This window comes from Loxodonta africana, chromosome 10 (assembly GCF_030014295.1).
Source record: "Loxodonta africana isolate mLoxAfr1 chromosome 10, mLoxAfr1.hap2, whole genome shotgun sequence".
In the NCBI taxonomy this organism is placed as follows: Eukaryota; Metazoa; Chordata; class Mammalia; order Proboscidea; family Elephantidae; genus Loxodonta; species Loxodonta africana.
In genome coordinates, this window is record NC_087351.1 from 45,333,340 (window position 1) to 45,347,252 (window position 13,913).

At 36.4% G+C, this 13,913-nt stretch overlaps 1 protein-coding gene across 1 annotated transcript in view; it reads left to right on the forward strand.

The window, feature by feature from the left end:
* LOC135232489 (neuronal PAS domain-containing protein 3-like) overlaps positions 1 to 13,913 on the forward strand; it is a 626,617-nt gene that overhangs the window by 273,982 nt on the left and 338,722 nt on the right. Inside the window, exon 3 of the mRNA XM_064291850.1 lies at positions 6,102 to 6,184. Within this exon, the coding sequence (XP_064147920.1) occupies positions 6,102 to 6,184 (83 nt within the window). The remainder of the gene's footprint in view (positions 1 to 6,101; positions 6,185 to 13,913) is intronic.

The window sequence follows — 13,913 nt, forward strand, 5'->3', positions numbered from 1 at the left end:
TCATTGTCAGAGAGAAGTGCAGGTCCTCCCATGAAGAATGTTAATTAACCCTATATGTAGCCCTTGTGAGGGATGTATAATATTTCCTACAGTGACTGCCAGATTGTTAAAGAAAGACCATTTTTCCCTTTCCCCAGCTACAGTAGAAAGCTAGGAACTCTGATTTCCTTCAGTGTGAAAGGAAAGAGGAAAAAAGGACAAAGTGAATCTTTCAAATGGAAAATATCTCCAAAAAAGAAATCCCTATAATTCGTTGCTGAGTGAGTACATGGAAACATTGTCAAGAATTATTATAGTAATAATTGGGTACTATTTCACATCTAGAGGACTTTGCATTTTTGGTGTATGAAATTTGAAAAGTTTTCCAAAGTCTTATGAATATTATTTGATTCTTAGAAGATGAGGAGTGTATTGAGTTTTGTATGTTTTCCCCTTGGTTCCTTTCTAGTAGAGACAACGCAAACATGCATCTTTGAGAGAAGCAGATATGATTTCTTTTTCCCAAATCCAGCAATTCATTTATTAAGTATGAATACTTCCACATCATCCCTGATGTTTTTCCATAATGGACGCAACTCATACTTAAATATTAGAAGAAATTTAAATATGTGCTACGTCAAAGAGTTTAGAATTGATATTAGGTCTGTTAAAGTTTCAGTTGTATCGTTGAATTAAATATCTCTTTTGTATTGATAAAATAGTATAATATAATCATTTGTCCTGGGATATAAATTATGAAAATGTGGTTTTTTAATCTTTAAAAATCCTCTAAATAATCTAAAAATAAATGCAATATGTACACACTCCTAAATACAGGTGTTTTTCTTTTGTGGATTTATTTTTAATTAAGCATCCAGGCTAGAAATGACTTTGCCTGCTTGTCTTCTCTGGCCTTTGCTTTTAAAGGGTAAAAATTAATCTTTGTGAAAGCCCATTGAAAAAGAATTACTATTATTTGTTTTCAGATATTTACTTAATTCATTGAGTGAAAACCCCACATACAGTAATTTGTGACGACAGGGTTTCCATTATAGTGTTGCTGTGTTGGTTAAGCATGTACCCAGCACTAATTATTTCAGTGTCTCCTCTCTGTCAGACACTGAGATGCACCCGGTGTCTAAGGCATGCACGAACACCAAGAAGTTCAGAGTTGCAAGGATGCAAGTTGTGAATGTGGGAATTAGAAAGAACTGTGAGGACCCATTTCAAAATGATGATTTGGTCCCATATTAAATGCAAACATAGCAAATTCTACTTTGATGGGGAAACACACACACATACACAAATGTACCCCACCCCCTCCACCCCCACACACACTAAATATACTTTATAAACCTCTGAGGCTCCTCGGAAAACCCTCTCTGGCTTCTTTGGCCCTACAGAGAAGGAAGCTAATTGAGATTCTTCAAGGGAAATCCCTTTTCTTTTCTTTGGTAGTCATGGAAAAGACTCATTATCCATCCTGTACTCCATTCTTTCCCAGACCCTGACTTTGCAGAGCCCAGTTGCTAAAGCCTAAGGAGTGATGTCCGGGGATTCCATTTAACATGCACTTCGGTCCTCCCTTCCCCCAAACTCAGTGGGAACAGATCCTTGCCCCTTGGAGGAAGGATTCAGAGGGCCGCCATCAGAGTATAGCTTGAGAGTGGACCTGGCACTGAAGCTTGGCTTTTCACTTGGCAGGTGATTCCATTTTTGAAATTCTGCCTGTAGAACTTTAAGGCAACATAGGCCCATGGTGTCTCACACTGCTTGTCACTGTGGGGGTGATGGTGGGAGTGAGAAAATACTCCTAAAATGGTCTTCTCTATCTGACAATGACTGTTTTTCTGTAATAAAACAATCCATTGGAAAATGTTTCTCAGTTTCATCCTCATCTTTACTTTCTAATATCTTTTCAAGCAATCCCTTCGATAAGGAGCTCCTTTGTCTCTCCTTGCCTGTGGTCTACCTTCCTGTTGTGAATTGTTCTGCCCAGGGATTGGGCCAGCTCCAGCTGCTCTGGAAATGGGGGCAGGGTGGGTTATGAAGGAAAAAGGGCAATGCAGGACACAAGGCCTGTAAGGGCTCGTGACTTCTCTGCCTTTCATTATGTGTGTCCACTGAGCTGTCCTGTTTCTGTTTTGTGATGGGTTCTTCTGTGGCAAGCTGACCTTTTGGCTGAATAGGTCAAACTCCCACTGAGCTCTCATCCTCAGCCTTCCTCACGTTTGTGCATCCCCAAAGGTGATGAGCACTGTTTAAGAATATGTCTGGGAGTGTGGGGTTTATTTCCCAGAAGAGTGATTGTCTTTTACTGCCCTGAATTAATTCTCAAAGACTACAATTTGAGGTTATGCTGAAGAGCCTACATTAGAACATTTTTGCTGACGTTGTCAAGGGACAAACTAATTTTTCAGATACTTGTTTCAGGTTGTGTTTTCTTTCTGTGTCTTCTACTTAATGAGAGAAAGGCCAAATGTGCCGTCCGAATGATTCCTCTTATTATTTAGGATTTCTGAAAGGGATGATCACAGCTTCTTCAGTTCTAATTTTTTGAAATCCTTCTCCCTGTTTATCTCTTCCATTTAACGTCTATTAAAACTCTCAGTGCTTTATTGTTAACTCTTGTAAAACATGAGATAGTAGCACTGCGGTGTTTGTTGATAGTTACATGTGGTACCTAGGTTTGTTTGAAAATGCATAACATTTTCTTTTGGACTATTAGTCCAGCGCTTAACCAGTTTTATAACACTAGTCACGTGACAATAGCGCTAGCTCTTTTCCATATCACATGGGCACTTGGTAAATGTTTGTTGAATCAGATTTTAAGTTGAATTACTATGGTTTTATTTTTATTTTCTTTTAGCAATTTGTGTAAACCACTTCAGTTCAAATCTCATGTTTCAATGTTGGTGAGCTAGTGATAAAGAATCACACATTTATTTAGATTTACCAATGCCCTGTGTATTGTTTGGTTAATTTAATTAATGTTCTTTAAATTTCAAAAAGTAGTTTCTTTAATTGAACAAATTACTGGAATATGTCAGTAGATCAGATTAAACACCAACAATGACCTATTCAACAATAAGTGCACACTGTGTCTGGGCTACCAAGTGGCTTTAGAAATTGCAAACTTTGAAAATACAGCAATCTGAGAGAGCTTCCTAAGCGGCATGTTACCTTTTTGAGGACGGTGAGCCTCATTGTGGAAATGTCCATTAAATTTTTCTTTAGATGTCAGTGATACTCTGTATACTCAATGAGATTAATATGAAGAGGCAGAACAGGTGTATTTGCATTGTTCCTGAGGTATCAGATTATTGTCTCAATTCTCAAAATGCCAAATATAACAGGATAAAAAGTACAAGATAAGAGGTACATATTTAATATCTATTCAGTTACCAATAATGCTAGTGTTAGAGCTGGGCTCCTACCAGAGCCATAATGGGCTCCTGTTTAACATATTTATGTTGGTTGTAAAATTAGGAACTGTCATTACAGCCCCACATCACCTGCATAAGTGCAAAACATATAAATCAAGAGAAGTTCCATTGCCATAAAAATGCCATTGAACAGAAGAGCATGAAACTACTTACAAGTTACTTGTGTGTTATGGTAACATGCACTGGGATGCACACTCAGATTGCTAGAGGATTTGAAGAACAAAGGAGAATAACTACGCACATAGGAAGCATGGATATAAGTTCTGGTGAAGACATTTGGGAACCACAGGCTAACTTAGAAGTTCTTTAAATAAAATTCTTATTTATTTATTTGCAATGTTTATTTAGAGAAGAGGCTGAACCTTGTCCAACCCTGACAGCACCTGACTGAAGGCAGCTCTCTCTATGCTTGTAGAAGGCAGTGAAGCTACCGTCTGTTGTTACTGGAGCATGACTTCTTCTAGTAAATAAACACTGTCCTTATATTACCTATGATGTTTTAGAATCCTCCTCTTAATCCAGTGCTTTCTAGAATAGTTTATGTTCTCTAAAATCAGCCCATTTTCTTTTATACGATGCAATGGTTTATTTTGAACTTTGTAATTGAAGTCCCGAAGTGCCCCCAAATTATGAACTATTAATAAAGAGCTTTCTGAATCATAATTACTGCCTCAACACAAAGGGACACTTTGAAAGTTTTTCAACTTCCGCCTTCTCCCTCCCGAGAGCTCCCCATCGCACAATCTTAGGAAAAAAAAAAGACTGCAGAATTTATTCATGTGGGATCATTCACACCAAGCTACCATAATGTGCAATTACCACTCTAGAAACTGAAAACAGTATTCAGCAAGACAGCTGCATTATCAAAATTGCCAAAAGAGTTTTGAAGGGAGTAATGTGCGTGTTAGAATAGGAAATTAATCAGAAACACACATACACACACTAATACTGTCTTAAGTATATCTGAATATTAAACTTTTAAAATATCTGTCCCTCCTTATATGAAAGATTAATCTTAAAAAAAAGAAAAACTGATTTTTCTGTCTTAAAATTATTAGTTGTGTGCTTTACTTCTGAAACAAATGAGAAGGTTGGAGTAGAGCTCTTAGAGACCCCTTCCAGCTGATACATTCTTTGATAATAATCATTTTTCAATTAGACTTTATAAATTTTTCCATCAGAAAAAAAATGCTCCTTCTGGCTTCTCTTGCCAGTAGTAATGATACTTACCACTCATGCCACTTTCGAAGTGCCTTTCAGACAGTGCAGACGCTCACTCACAATTGCAAGGGCAAATGCCTCTCTTTTGCATGGTGCAGAATCATAAGTGCATTTATATTATAATCCTAAGCTCTGGCTCCAACTGACTGACTCAGTAACTGAAACGAAACAGAATTATCCCAGCAGCATTTGACTGGAATTTTCTTGTCAACTAGCTAAAAGGATTTTTGGAAGTAAAAAAAAGCAGGAGAATTCGATTTAATTTTCAGTTTGTAGTATCTGGGTTTGAGGGAGCATACGTTTGTAATAACAATTTTAAGGAAAGTAGGAAGACATGGGGAGTTTACTTGTTCAAAATATAGAAAACATCTAAATATTTTCTTTTATAAAAGTACTGTAAATAAAACCAATTTTCGTTATCTTGAGAATGACAAAGAGAAGAAAAACAGTGCCTAGAAAGTAGATTTAAAAGCAAAATTGGACCACATGCAAAAAATGTGTAAAGAAAAGACCCTCAATTTTGGATCTATTAAACCTCATGCATTAAGCCCAGTTTTGTTAAGGATTGTGGGGCTCTTAGGGTAGAAGGTACCTACTAACAAAGCATAAGGGTGTGCAAGCAAGAGGACTGACTGCTACTTAGTAGGCGAACAGGGGTATTCATGTACTCCTGGTAAGAAAGAATCACCAACCTGGGTGGGTAACATGTAGGTAAGAGACCACCTGGGCTTGTCATCAGTTTTATAGGAATAGTTATGCTTGAATATTCAGTAAAAACTCAATCCAGTCATCCTGAGACACTTATGCTGTTGCAAATGGTCATTAATGAAAATCTCTTAATGCAATTTAATAATATCCAAGATGCTGTGCTTATTAAATTGTGATAAAGTTATTGCATTAAAAAATACAAAAAAGAAAAAAAATTCCTATTAGTTTTTTGGTAGCCTAGAGGATACAGAAAATATAGGTTTCTCTGAAGGAAAAAAAAAAGGCAGTGTGTGTATGCTATAAAATGTCGATATCTGTTTCAAGTTTAAGAAACATAGTTTACTAATAAATTTTTAAAAGGAATCTCAGTATTTGTATGTTTTTGATCCAGTAGAAGGAAAACAGCCCAAAGTAAAAATTTTAAAAAAGAAAAAAAAATGGGGGAGGGGGATGCTGCATGTGGTTTTTTAAGTGTTTTTAGATATTGATTTATTATTCTGAGTTGAAAATTTATCCTAGGCTCTGCTTATGGTCAGACACCTCAGAACCAAAATTACCATTGGGTTCTATCTCTTTCAAAGGTCACTGATACAGTAGCTAACTGGTAATATAATTAGAGATAAATTAAACTGAAGGTATGAAATCTGAGCTCCAACTTAATTTCTCTTTTTTCTTTCTTTTGTCTCTTTCCTTCCTTCCTGCCTCCTGCCTCCTGCCTTCCTTCCTTCCTTCCTTCTTTTTTTTAAGTTATAGGTGCACAACGAAGGAGAAGCCCCAGTGCACTAGCCATTGAAGTATTTGAAGCACATTTGGGAAGTCACATTTTACAGGTACCTTTAAAAGAAAAAGAAGTTTGTTTATATTTTACCAAGAAAAATCCATGTATTTAGATAATTTTTTTAAGTTTTTTTTTTTTATTTCAGCTATGCATTTAATTATTATTTCTACTGGATTTATGAAATTCTTATGAATTCATTTTTTTTTCTTTTTAGAAAGCCATCCCTTGAGAGAATATTAATGAGAAAGGGAGGGCAAGTATTGCTTGTGCTGTAATCATTTAGATGAATTGCGCTATTTAGTTGATGCGCGGTGTATAGTTGCTGGCTGTTCCCAGAATGACCGTGTGTGCACTGTGTTTGTAAGTAGATATATGTGTGTTTTCAAGCTATATATTGTTTTTTGGAAGAGCAAATTTATGTTGTGAAAGTAATGTGACACTTTTACATGTCGTCAAGTTTTGATTGTTTTTTGCTTGAGTTTGTATTCCTAAGTTCTTCCAGTCTTAATGTTTGCCTCCTCAAATTGCAAAATTTCTCAAGATGAAATTTTAAAGTATACTTTTAACTAAAAAGAGACAAGGAACGATAATTGATTTTGCCAATGAATTTCATGACAGATAAACCTTAGGCTTACTAGGTTTGCAGTTCTTTACTCCTAATGAAGAGTCTTTCCAAACTCGGCATCCTGCTTACTAAAAATTATTTTTCTGAAGATTTTTTTTCCATCAATTCAATACATGTTCCTTCATCTATGAATAATTATTCTACATTGTTCCTGCTTCCAGGGTAAATGCTACCATGTCCAAATCATCTTTTAACTATGTAGGATACATTATTAACATGGTCTTAGAGAAACGGACATGTTTAGAATATCTAGGCAGCTTATTGTATTTTGAAAACATGGTTATATTTTTCTTAGATATACTTTGGGATAAAAATAAAAATGAACTCCAGATTCCAGTCCATTCGGAATTTAAAAATGGCCTCTATGGTGTTTTTTATTTTCTAGACAGCCAAAGTAGTATCGAATCTAGCATATTGTTCCCTAAAGTTGTATCCCTAGAAAACTGTTATCACCAGATTCTCCATTAAAAAAAATAGCTCATGGTCAAATTCCAGTGGTGTCCCAAAGCAGTGTCTTAGATTTTCAGAATCACTTGAGGCACATATTCAAAGGATGTCATTCCTGGGCCTCATTCTGGACATATTGAATCAGAATAAGTAGGGTGAAGTTCAGTGATTTATGAATTTTAAGTACTTTCTGGGATGATTTTGATCTTCTGTCTAGTCTAAGAAGTCACCAATAACATTTGCAAATTTGAGACCCTGAAAGATCTTTCAGTAAGGAAACTTGTTAACTTTATTTAATCTCGTATGTGTCTTTTCCTCACTAGTATCTCTTAGCATCCAATGGAAGTGATGTTTCTTGAAACAAACCTTGAGAGATGCTGTTCTGTCGTGCACATTAAATTTTGAGTTACCTTTGCAGTAACCGAGGATTCATTTCAAGAATACAGAATGGGTCATACTTGTTTCTAGATCTTCAAATTTTAATTCTATTTTTTTTTTCCTGTACATACTTTATTCAGGATCGCCTTTGTAAGTTTTGTGTGAACGTATATATTATTAGATACTGCTGATATGTATTGCAAGATTCTGATGTGATTCAGAACTACTTCTATTTGTCTTCTGAAGCAGTCAGTGTGTAAGAGTTAGTCAAGAAAGAAATGGTTCAGAGAATAGCCCTATGTTATCATTCTTTGAATTATTTCTGTATATATTTTACTTGGCTCCAAACTGCTGTAGGATGAGGGAGATGTGGCTTAGGAGTTGAATTTAAAACTAACACAGAACTTAGGGGTCTGAATTGAATGTAAAGCATAAGCTCAATATAAAACTGGTAGAATGTATGTGCTAAACGCAAATTCAGTATTAGGTTGCATTGAGAGAAAAGAGGATCTAGAATGAGCCTGCTAAGCTTTCCTCCTCCCTGAGTTTGTCACACTCTGTTAAGGGAAGAACATGTATAACTGGATGTCCTTTGGAGTAGAATAACCAGACTGGTGAGAGGCCTAGGAGTCATGTTACATGAGGAGTGTTCAGAGGGCCTGGTAAAGTTTAGTTTAGAAATACACTTGCCTTAAAAGAATTATTAATACCCTCTATATATTTGAGGAGCCCTGATGGTGTAGTGGTTAAGAGCTTGGCTGCTAACCTAAAGGTTGGCAGTTCAAATCCACCAGCTGCTCCTTGGAAACCCTATGGGGCAGTTCTACTCTATCCTATAGCGTCACTATGAATTGGAATCGACTCGACAGCGATGGGTTTGGTTTTCTTTTCGTATATATTTGAAGGTTCCATATGCAAAAAAGATTAGCTATATTCTGTGTTACTTCAAAGTGTATAAAATAAAAAAGAGAAATGGACAGAAGTTGAAGAGAAAAAAAAATTGCCTTCAAGCAAGAAAATTTCCAAATAGAACTGCCCGTGTTTCGAATATGTCCAAAGCTGTCGGATTTAATGGAAAGTGTGGGTATCTTGGTAGGAAAGCTTTCAAGAAAGTTAGGCATAAAAGTATAGTTGGACTAGATAATTTTCTTATTGCTGTAGAAACTAGAACTTTTTATTATGTGATCCTAAAACCAATGGTTATATAGCGGAACACATGAATATACTTACTTCTCTAAATGAAATATTGGAATTGTGGGCAGGAAGGGGTTGGGAAGTAGGAGAAATAAATAGGGCCCCCCCCACGAGTATCTAATTAGTTACGTTGCCCCCTGGTAGATGAATTCTTGAGCCCACAGACCCATGCCTGTACCACATTCAACAGTACCTCAGTTGTCTGCAAGAATAATATGATTTCCATATTAACCTTCAGGAAGATTGGTGGTTGAACCTGGTTGATAGTGAGGACTGGAATGAATTCTTCCTTCACTCCCCTCCTACACTTCCTTCACCTGCAAAGTTTTTGTTAAAAAACTTGTGTGGTCAACAGGGTACGCATGGTCTGTGACCTCACATTTTATAGTCATTTATCAAAATAAATAAAATTTCAAATACTTAATAAGAACACAAATTCTGTTGTACCAGGCACTTAGCTAGCTTACACTCAGGTGGGGAAAGAGAAATCAGGAGGTCTCATAATGTGAGGAGCTCCACACAAATCAAGTACTAGGGGCTGCAAAAGAGTGATGGCATCAAAGACTTCTCAAAGGATGAGTAAGAATTTATTAGGTAGAGAAAAAGGAAGAATATTCCAAACAAAGATAACATCCATGTAAAGGCATGGAGGCAAGTAATAATTGGTCCTGTTTAGGGACTCTAAGATAGATGGTTTGATTGTTGCTTTGGATGCACAGGGGAGCACAAGAGAGACGAATATGGAGAAATCCCATGAGTCATATATGTGACAGGTCTATTAGCCAAGTGAGGAGGTTCGGACTCTACATTCTGTAACCAGTGTAGAGCTGATGGAGAAGGCTTTTTACACAGCAGAGTGAGTTATCATAAAAAACAATGTGTAAGAAGGCTTTGAGTGTGTGATATAAAGAGACCATTTAGGAAATTGTTATAATAGTCCAAGAAAGAGAAAAGGAACATCTATTCCAAAGTAGAGGCTCTGTGAATGGAGGCGCAAGTATGAAATTGAGATAGAATCAGTGGCATGTGGTTTTTAATTAGATGTGAAAGGCTAAGGAATGATATGAGTTAGTACTGACCACAGGTTTTCTAGGTTGATAGCTAGCTGTCTGATGATACTATTACCTGAGAATAGTTGAAAGAAATATTCTGTTAAATAGCCAAGTTGATATGAACTAAACAGTGAGAAACTTGGATCTCATCACTGAAGCAAGATTGAGGCTAGGGCTGAAAGAAAATAGGGCAATCACTAATCACTAGGGTATAAATGAATGATGATTTCATGTCAAGTCTTGAGTTGCAGGCCCATGGTGAAAATGTGGAGCAAAGAGAGAAGAGGGTTGAGGAGAAGCAACCCTGGGGGTATATCATCATTTAAGAGACAAATAGAAGAAAATGGGAAAAGAGTAGACAGAAGGGTAGGAGAAAAACTACAAGATATGATTTTGCTAAAGGAAAGAATATCAGTAACGTCAAGGCTACTAGGATAAGTCCTTTGGTAGTATAAGCACTGAAGAGATGTCATAGGTTTTGTCAATTAGAGGTCTTTGGTTAAACGGTTGCAGTAAAGTACTAGGTGCAGAAGACAAACCTAACGAGTGATAGAAGGTAAAGGAGGGTCTGGATGTTTGTGGTAAGGGAAAGGTGCAGATGAAAAGACAGTATCAAGGGAAAATTTTGTTTTTAATATTGTAAGAGTATGTTTACATGTTGAGATTCTCATGGGGCCAAACATTTTGTGTGTTCTGGAAGGTAAATGGAAAACTGACTCTGTTGGCCAATTATGTGCTCTTTAGCAGTCAGCTTTTTTAAAAATCAGTATCTTGTGGTTATGTCTGCATTAAGAAAGAATAGGTTTTCATTATTATTAACGGGTAAGCTCCGTTCCATGCTATGAATGTATCACTATTTAACCAGTTTCCTGCCATTGGGTATTTTGATTATATCTCAAAATTTGCATTTCTAATGCAAATACCATGTGGGATATGGGGGGGGGGTATATATGTGTGTTTAAGTTAGACAAAGCCTAGTCTGAGTTGATTTTAGCTTAAACTAATTGAATCTTTATTATGTAATAATTTCCATGTATTGTGCTAAATTACCTTCTTATATCATCGTTGATACTCACAATACATACCTATGAAAGAGACATTATGATTACGTACATCTTAAAATGGAGTGAGACTTAAAAAATGTAAATGACTGACTTGAGCCCACATGGCTAGTTAAGTGACAGAATTGGAATTTGAATCCAGGATACAAACTAGATTATAACACTTCCCAAGAAATGAGAAGGGCATTTTTAAAGACAATGGTAATAAAAGGAAAGAATTAAGACATTTACAGTTGGAGTGAATAGTATTAAGGAACAGATTCCTTTCAGAAGATAAAAGAGAGGTTAGTTTAGAACACCTGAGTATGATTCTAGAGATGCCTGTAGCTTCATTGTATCAGGTTCCAAGATTCCCTGCTCCCTGCGCCCCTAGTTACGTTTCACTGAAGTCCATACTAAGTACCCCTTGGTTTAGAGGGTTGGGGTGGGGAATGAGGGTGGATATCTTAATTTTAGTGCATGCATTCTGTGGATTGTAATAAGCATTTTCACTACACGCATCTTATTAGACTTAAATTCTCTTAGAAAATTAAGAAAGCTCAGTGGGATCCCTTAACATTTGACTTCTTTTCTCCTGAGGCGGGAAAAAGAATAAAGTTCATGGTTATTCTACCAGTGTAAAATCAAGTCTGAAAAAACCAGTTTCCAATCTAGTGATTCAATACTGGTGTATGTAGGCAGGGCCATTGCCAGGCTTTATATGTGCGACTCTGGAGCTGCTTTTCACAAGACACAGAGCGGTCCTATAGCCCATTGAACCTGTAGTTGTGTCAGGCATGCATTTCAGGACAGGGGTATATTCTGCAGGAGAGTAGAAGCTCAAGGGGTGTCAGTATTGCAACTACTGGACTGTGAAATGTATATGTTGGGACTGAACCAAGACATTTTAGTTCACTATTTCCTTCTTGGACTTTAATTAGTAAATGAGGAGCAGGAAGTCAGCAGGCCAAGATTGGGAATCGTATTTTATGTGGAGTCTGAGTAAAAATCCAAGAACTTTAGGACGTCATTCTGTGGGATCTTTCCTGAATATAGTGACTAAGCACAAATTTGTCTCCTTCTTTAAAAAGCTCTCTCAGGGCATTAATGTTCTCTTTTAAGATTTCCTTACTACGAAAAGATATGAGTGGAATTTATTTTTAGTTTCCCAATTTTAACAACCAGGTAGAATATTCGTATTTTACTTTATCGGATTTAATGAAACACAAAATGGCAACAAGTATCATCTTGGTAACACATAAAATTAAATAGTGGAAGGTCTTTCCTCTAGGTGCCGTATTTGTGAATGGAGTGTTTTAATTATTTGCATGCCCTTAGCAGAAGGGTTTAGGTTTTTTCATTCTGTAAATAATGGTTATATAATTGTTCTACAAAAATGTAGTATCGTATTTGCATAGTACAGACTAGTGCTGCTTCACTCACCTCACAGGTGTTGAAACAATCATATCAAACCTGGTACATGGAAGATTTTTAAGGTTTATTTTTGTATTCAATGTCAGTAGATTATGGTGAAATATAGATATGTCTGTTATATTAATGATATTGAATAGTACATACCATTACTAGTAGCTATTAAGTACTCATAAAGTGATTGAAAGATAAACTTTATCCATAACTAATTTTTATAAAAGAAATAAAATTTTATTTTGAGTGACTATAATCATAAGTACACATGTATTTGTACCTAAATGACATTGGAATGCATTTATTATTTAAACGTGGTCTTGGGAGAATAAAAAGAATATTCCACAAGAAATGCCTGAAACAGAGGTAATGGTGGAAGCACGGTATTCATGTGTTGATTTTGTTTGGCCATATTCTCTGAGCCCTCCTATATCTATATCCTTGACCCAGCACTATTTCTGGCCATTAATGAACTTTTGCATGGCTCTTAGAACATCCCAGCCTCAAACTGAAAGAAAAACTCATGGCTAAATTTTTTGAGGGAGACCAAGACCAAGAGAGAATCTCCAAGAACATTCTAAGATTATAATCCCTGAATTTCTTTGACTGGGAGTGGATCAGAAAAGGCTGGCCAGGATGGTTGTGTGATTCCCTGTCTGCCCCACCATAATTAGGGAGGTGATTGTTTTTGCAAGAATCTTTTATTAGTTGAAAAACTCTCTTGCAGAAGACACAGGTATGGCCATCGCCTTTGCAGAATAGTTTTACTATTGTATATGTCTTCTTAAAATGGTAGGGAAGAAGGGAACTCGAATGTAGCTGTTTATCTATTTGTTAGTCAAAGTGGTCAAAGATTTTTGTGGATGAGATGGATGACACCATAGACATCAACGATATGTCAAGTTTCAATCAGTGTTTTTATCTCAACACCTTTAATCATGGAACGCAGGATAGAGTAACATCTCAAATAAGAGACTATTTTACAATAAAAAAGTGAATCAGGAAACCCTGGTGGCCTAGTGGTTAGGTGCTATGGCTGCTAACCAAAGGGTTGGCAGTTTGAAGCCTCCAGGCGCTCCTTGGAAGCTCTATGGGGCAGTTCTACTCTGTCCTATAGGGTTGCTATGAGTCAAAGGCGACTCGAAGGCGCTGGGTTTGGTTTTGGTTTGGTTTGTAAATCCGGTTTGGAAGAAAATCAGATCAGTATTTGCATTTAAGTTTCTACTTTTCTATTATTAATTAACATTTTGAAGATTGACAAAGTGCATGCTATTGAATTATGACCAGTTGGTTCATATACTATTTTGGCCCTGCAGAATTATCGTTAGACATATGAGAACATATAGATTCTCTATCAGAAATATTTAAAAATTTGTGATTGATGTAAGGAGGAAGCCAAAATGAATAATATCTTGTGATATTATATATCCTTGTTGTTGTTAAAATGTTTCAAGCCACAACCCTCCAGTTTTTGAGACTGAGCCAATTGTAGAAGACTAAATGGAAGATTCTGTAGAGAAAATAGACTAGACGTATGTGGGATAAGGAGTTACTTATTAAGTGTGAGGAATGGGGGTAACGGCTAGTTGATTCTGACTCATAGTGACCCTACAGAACAGA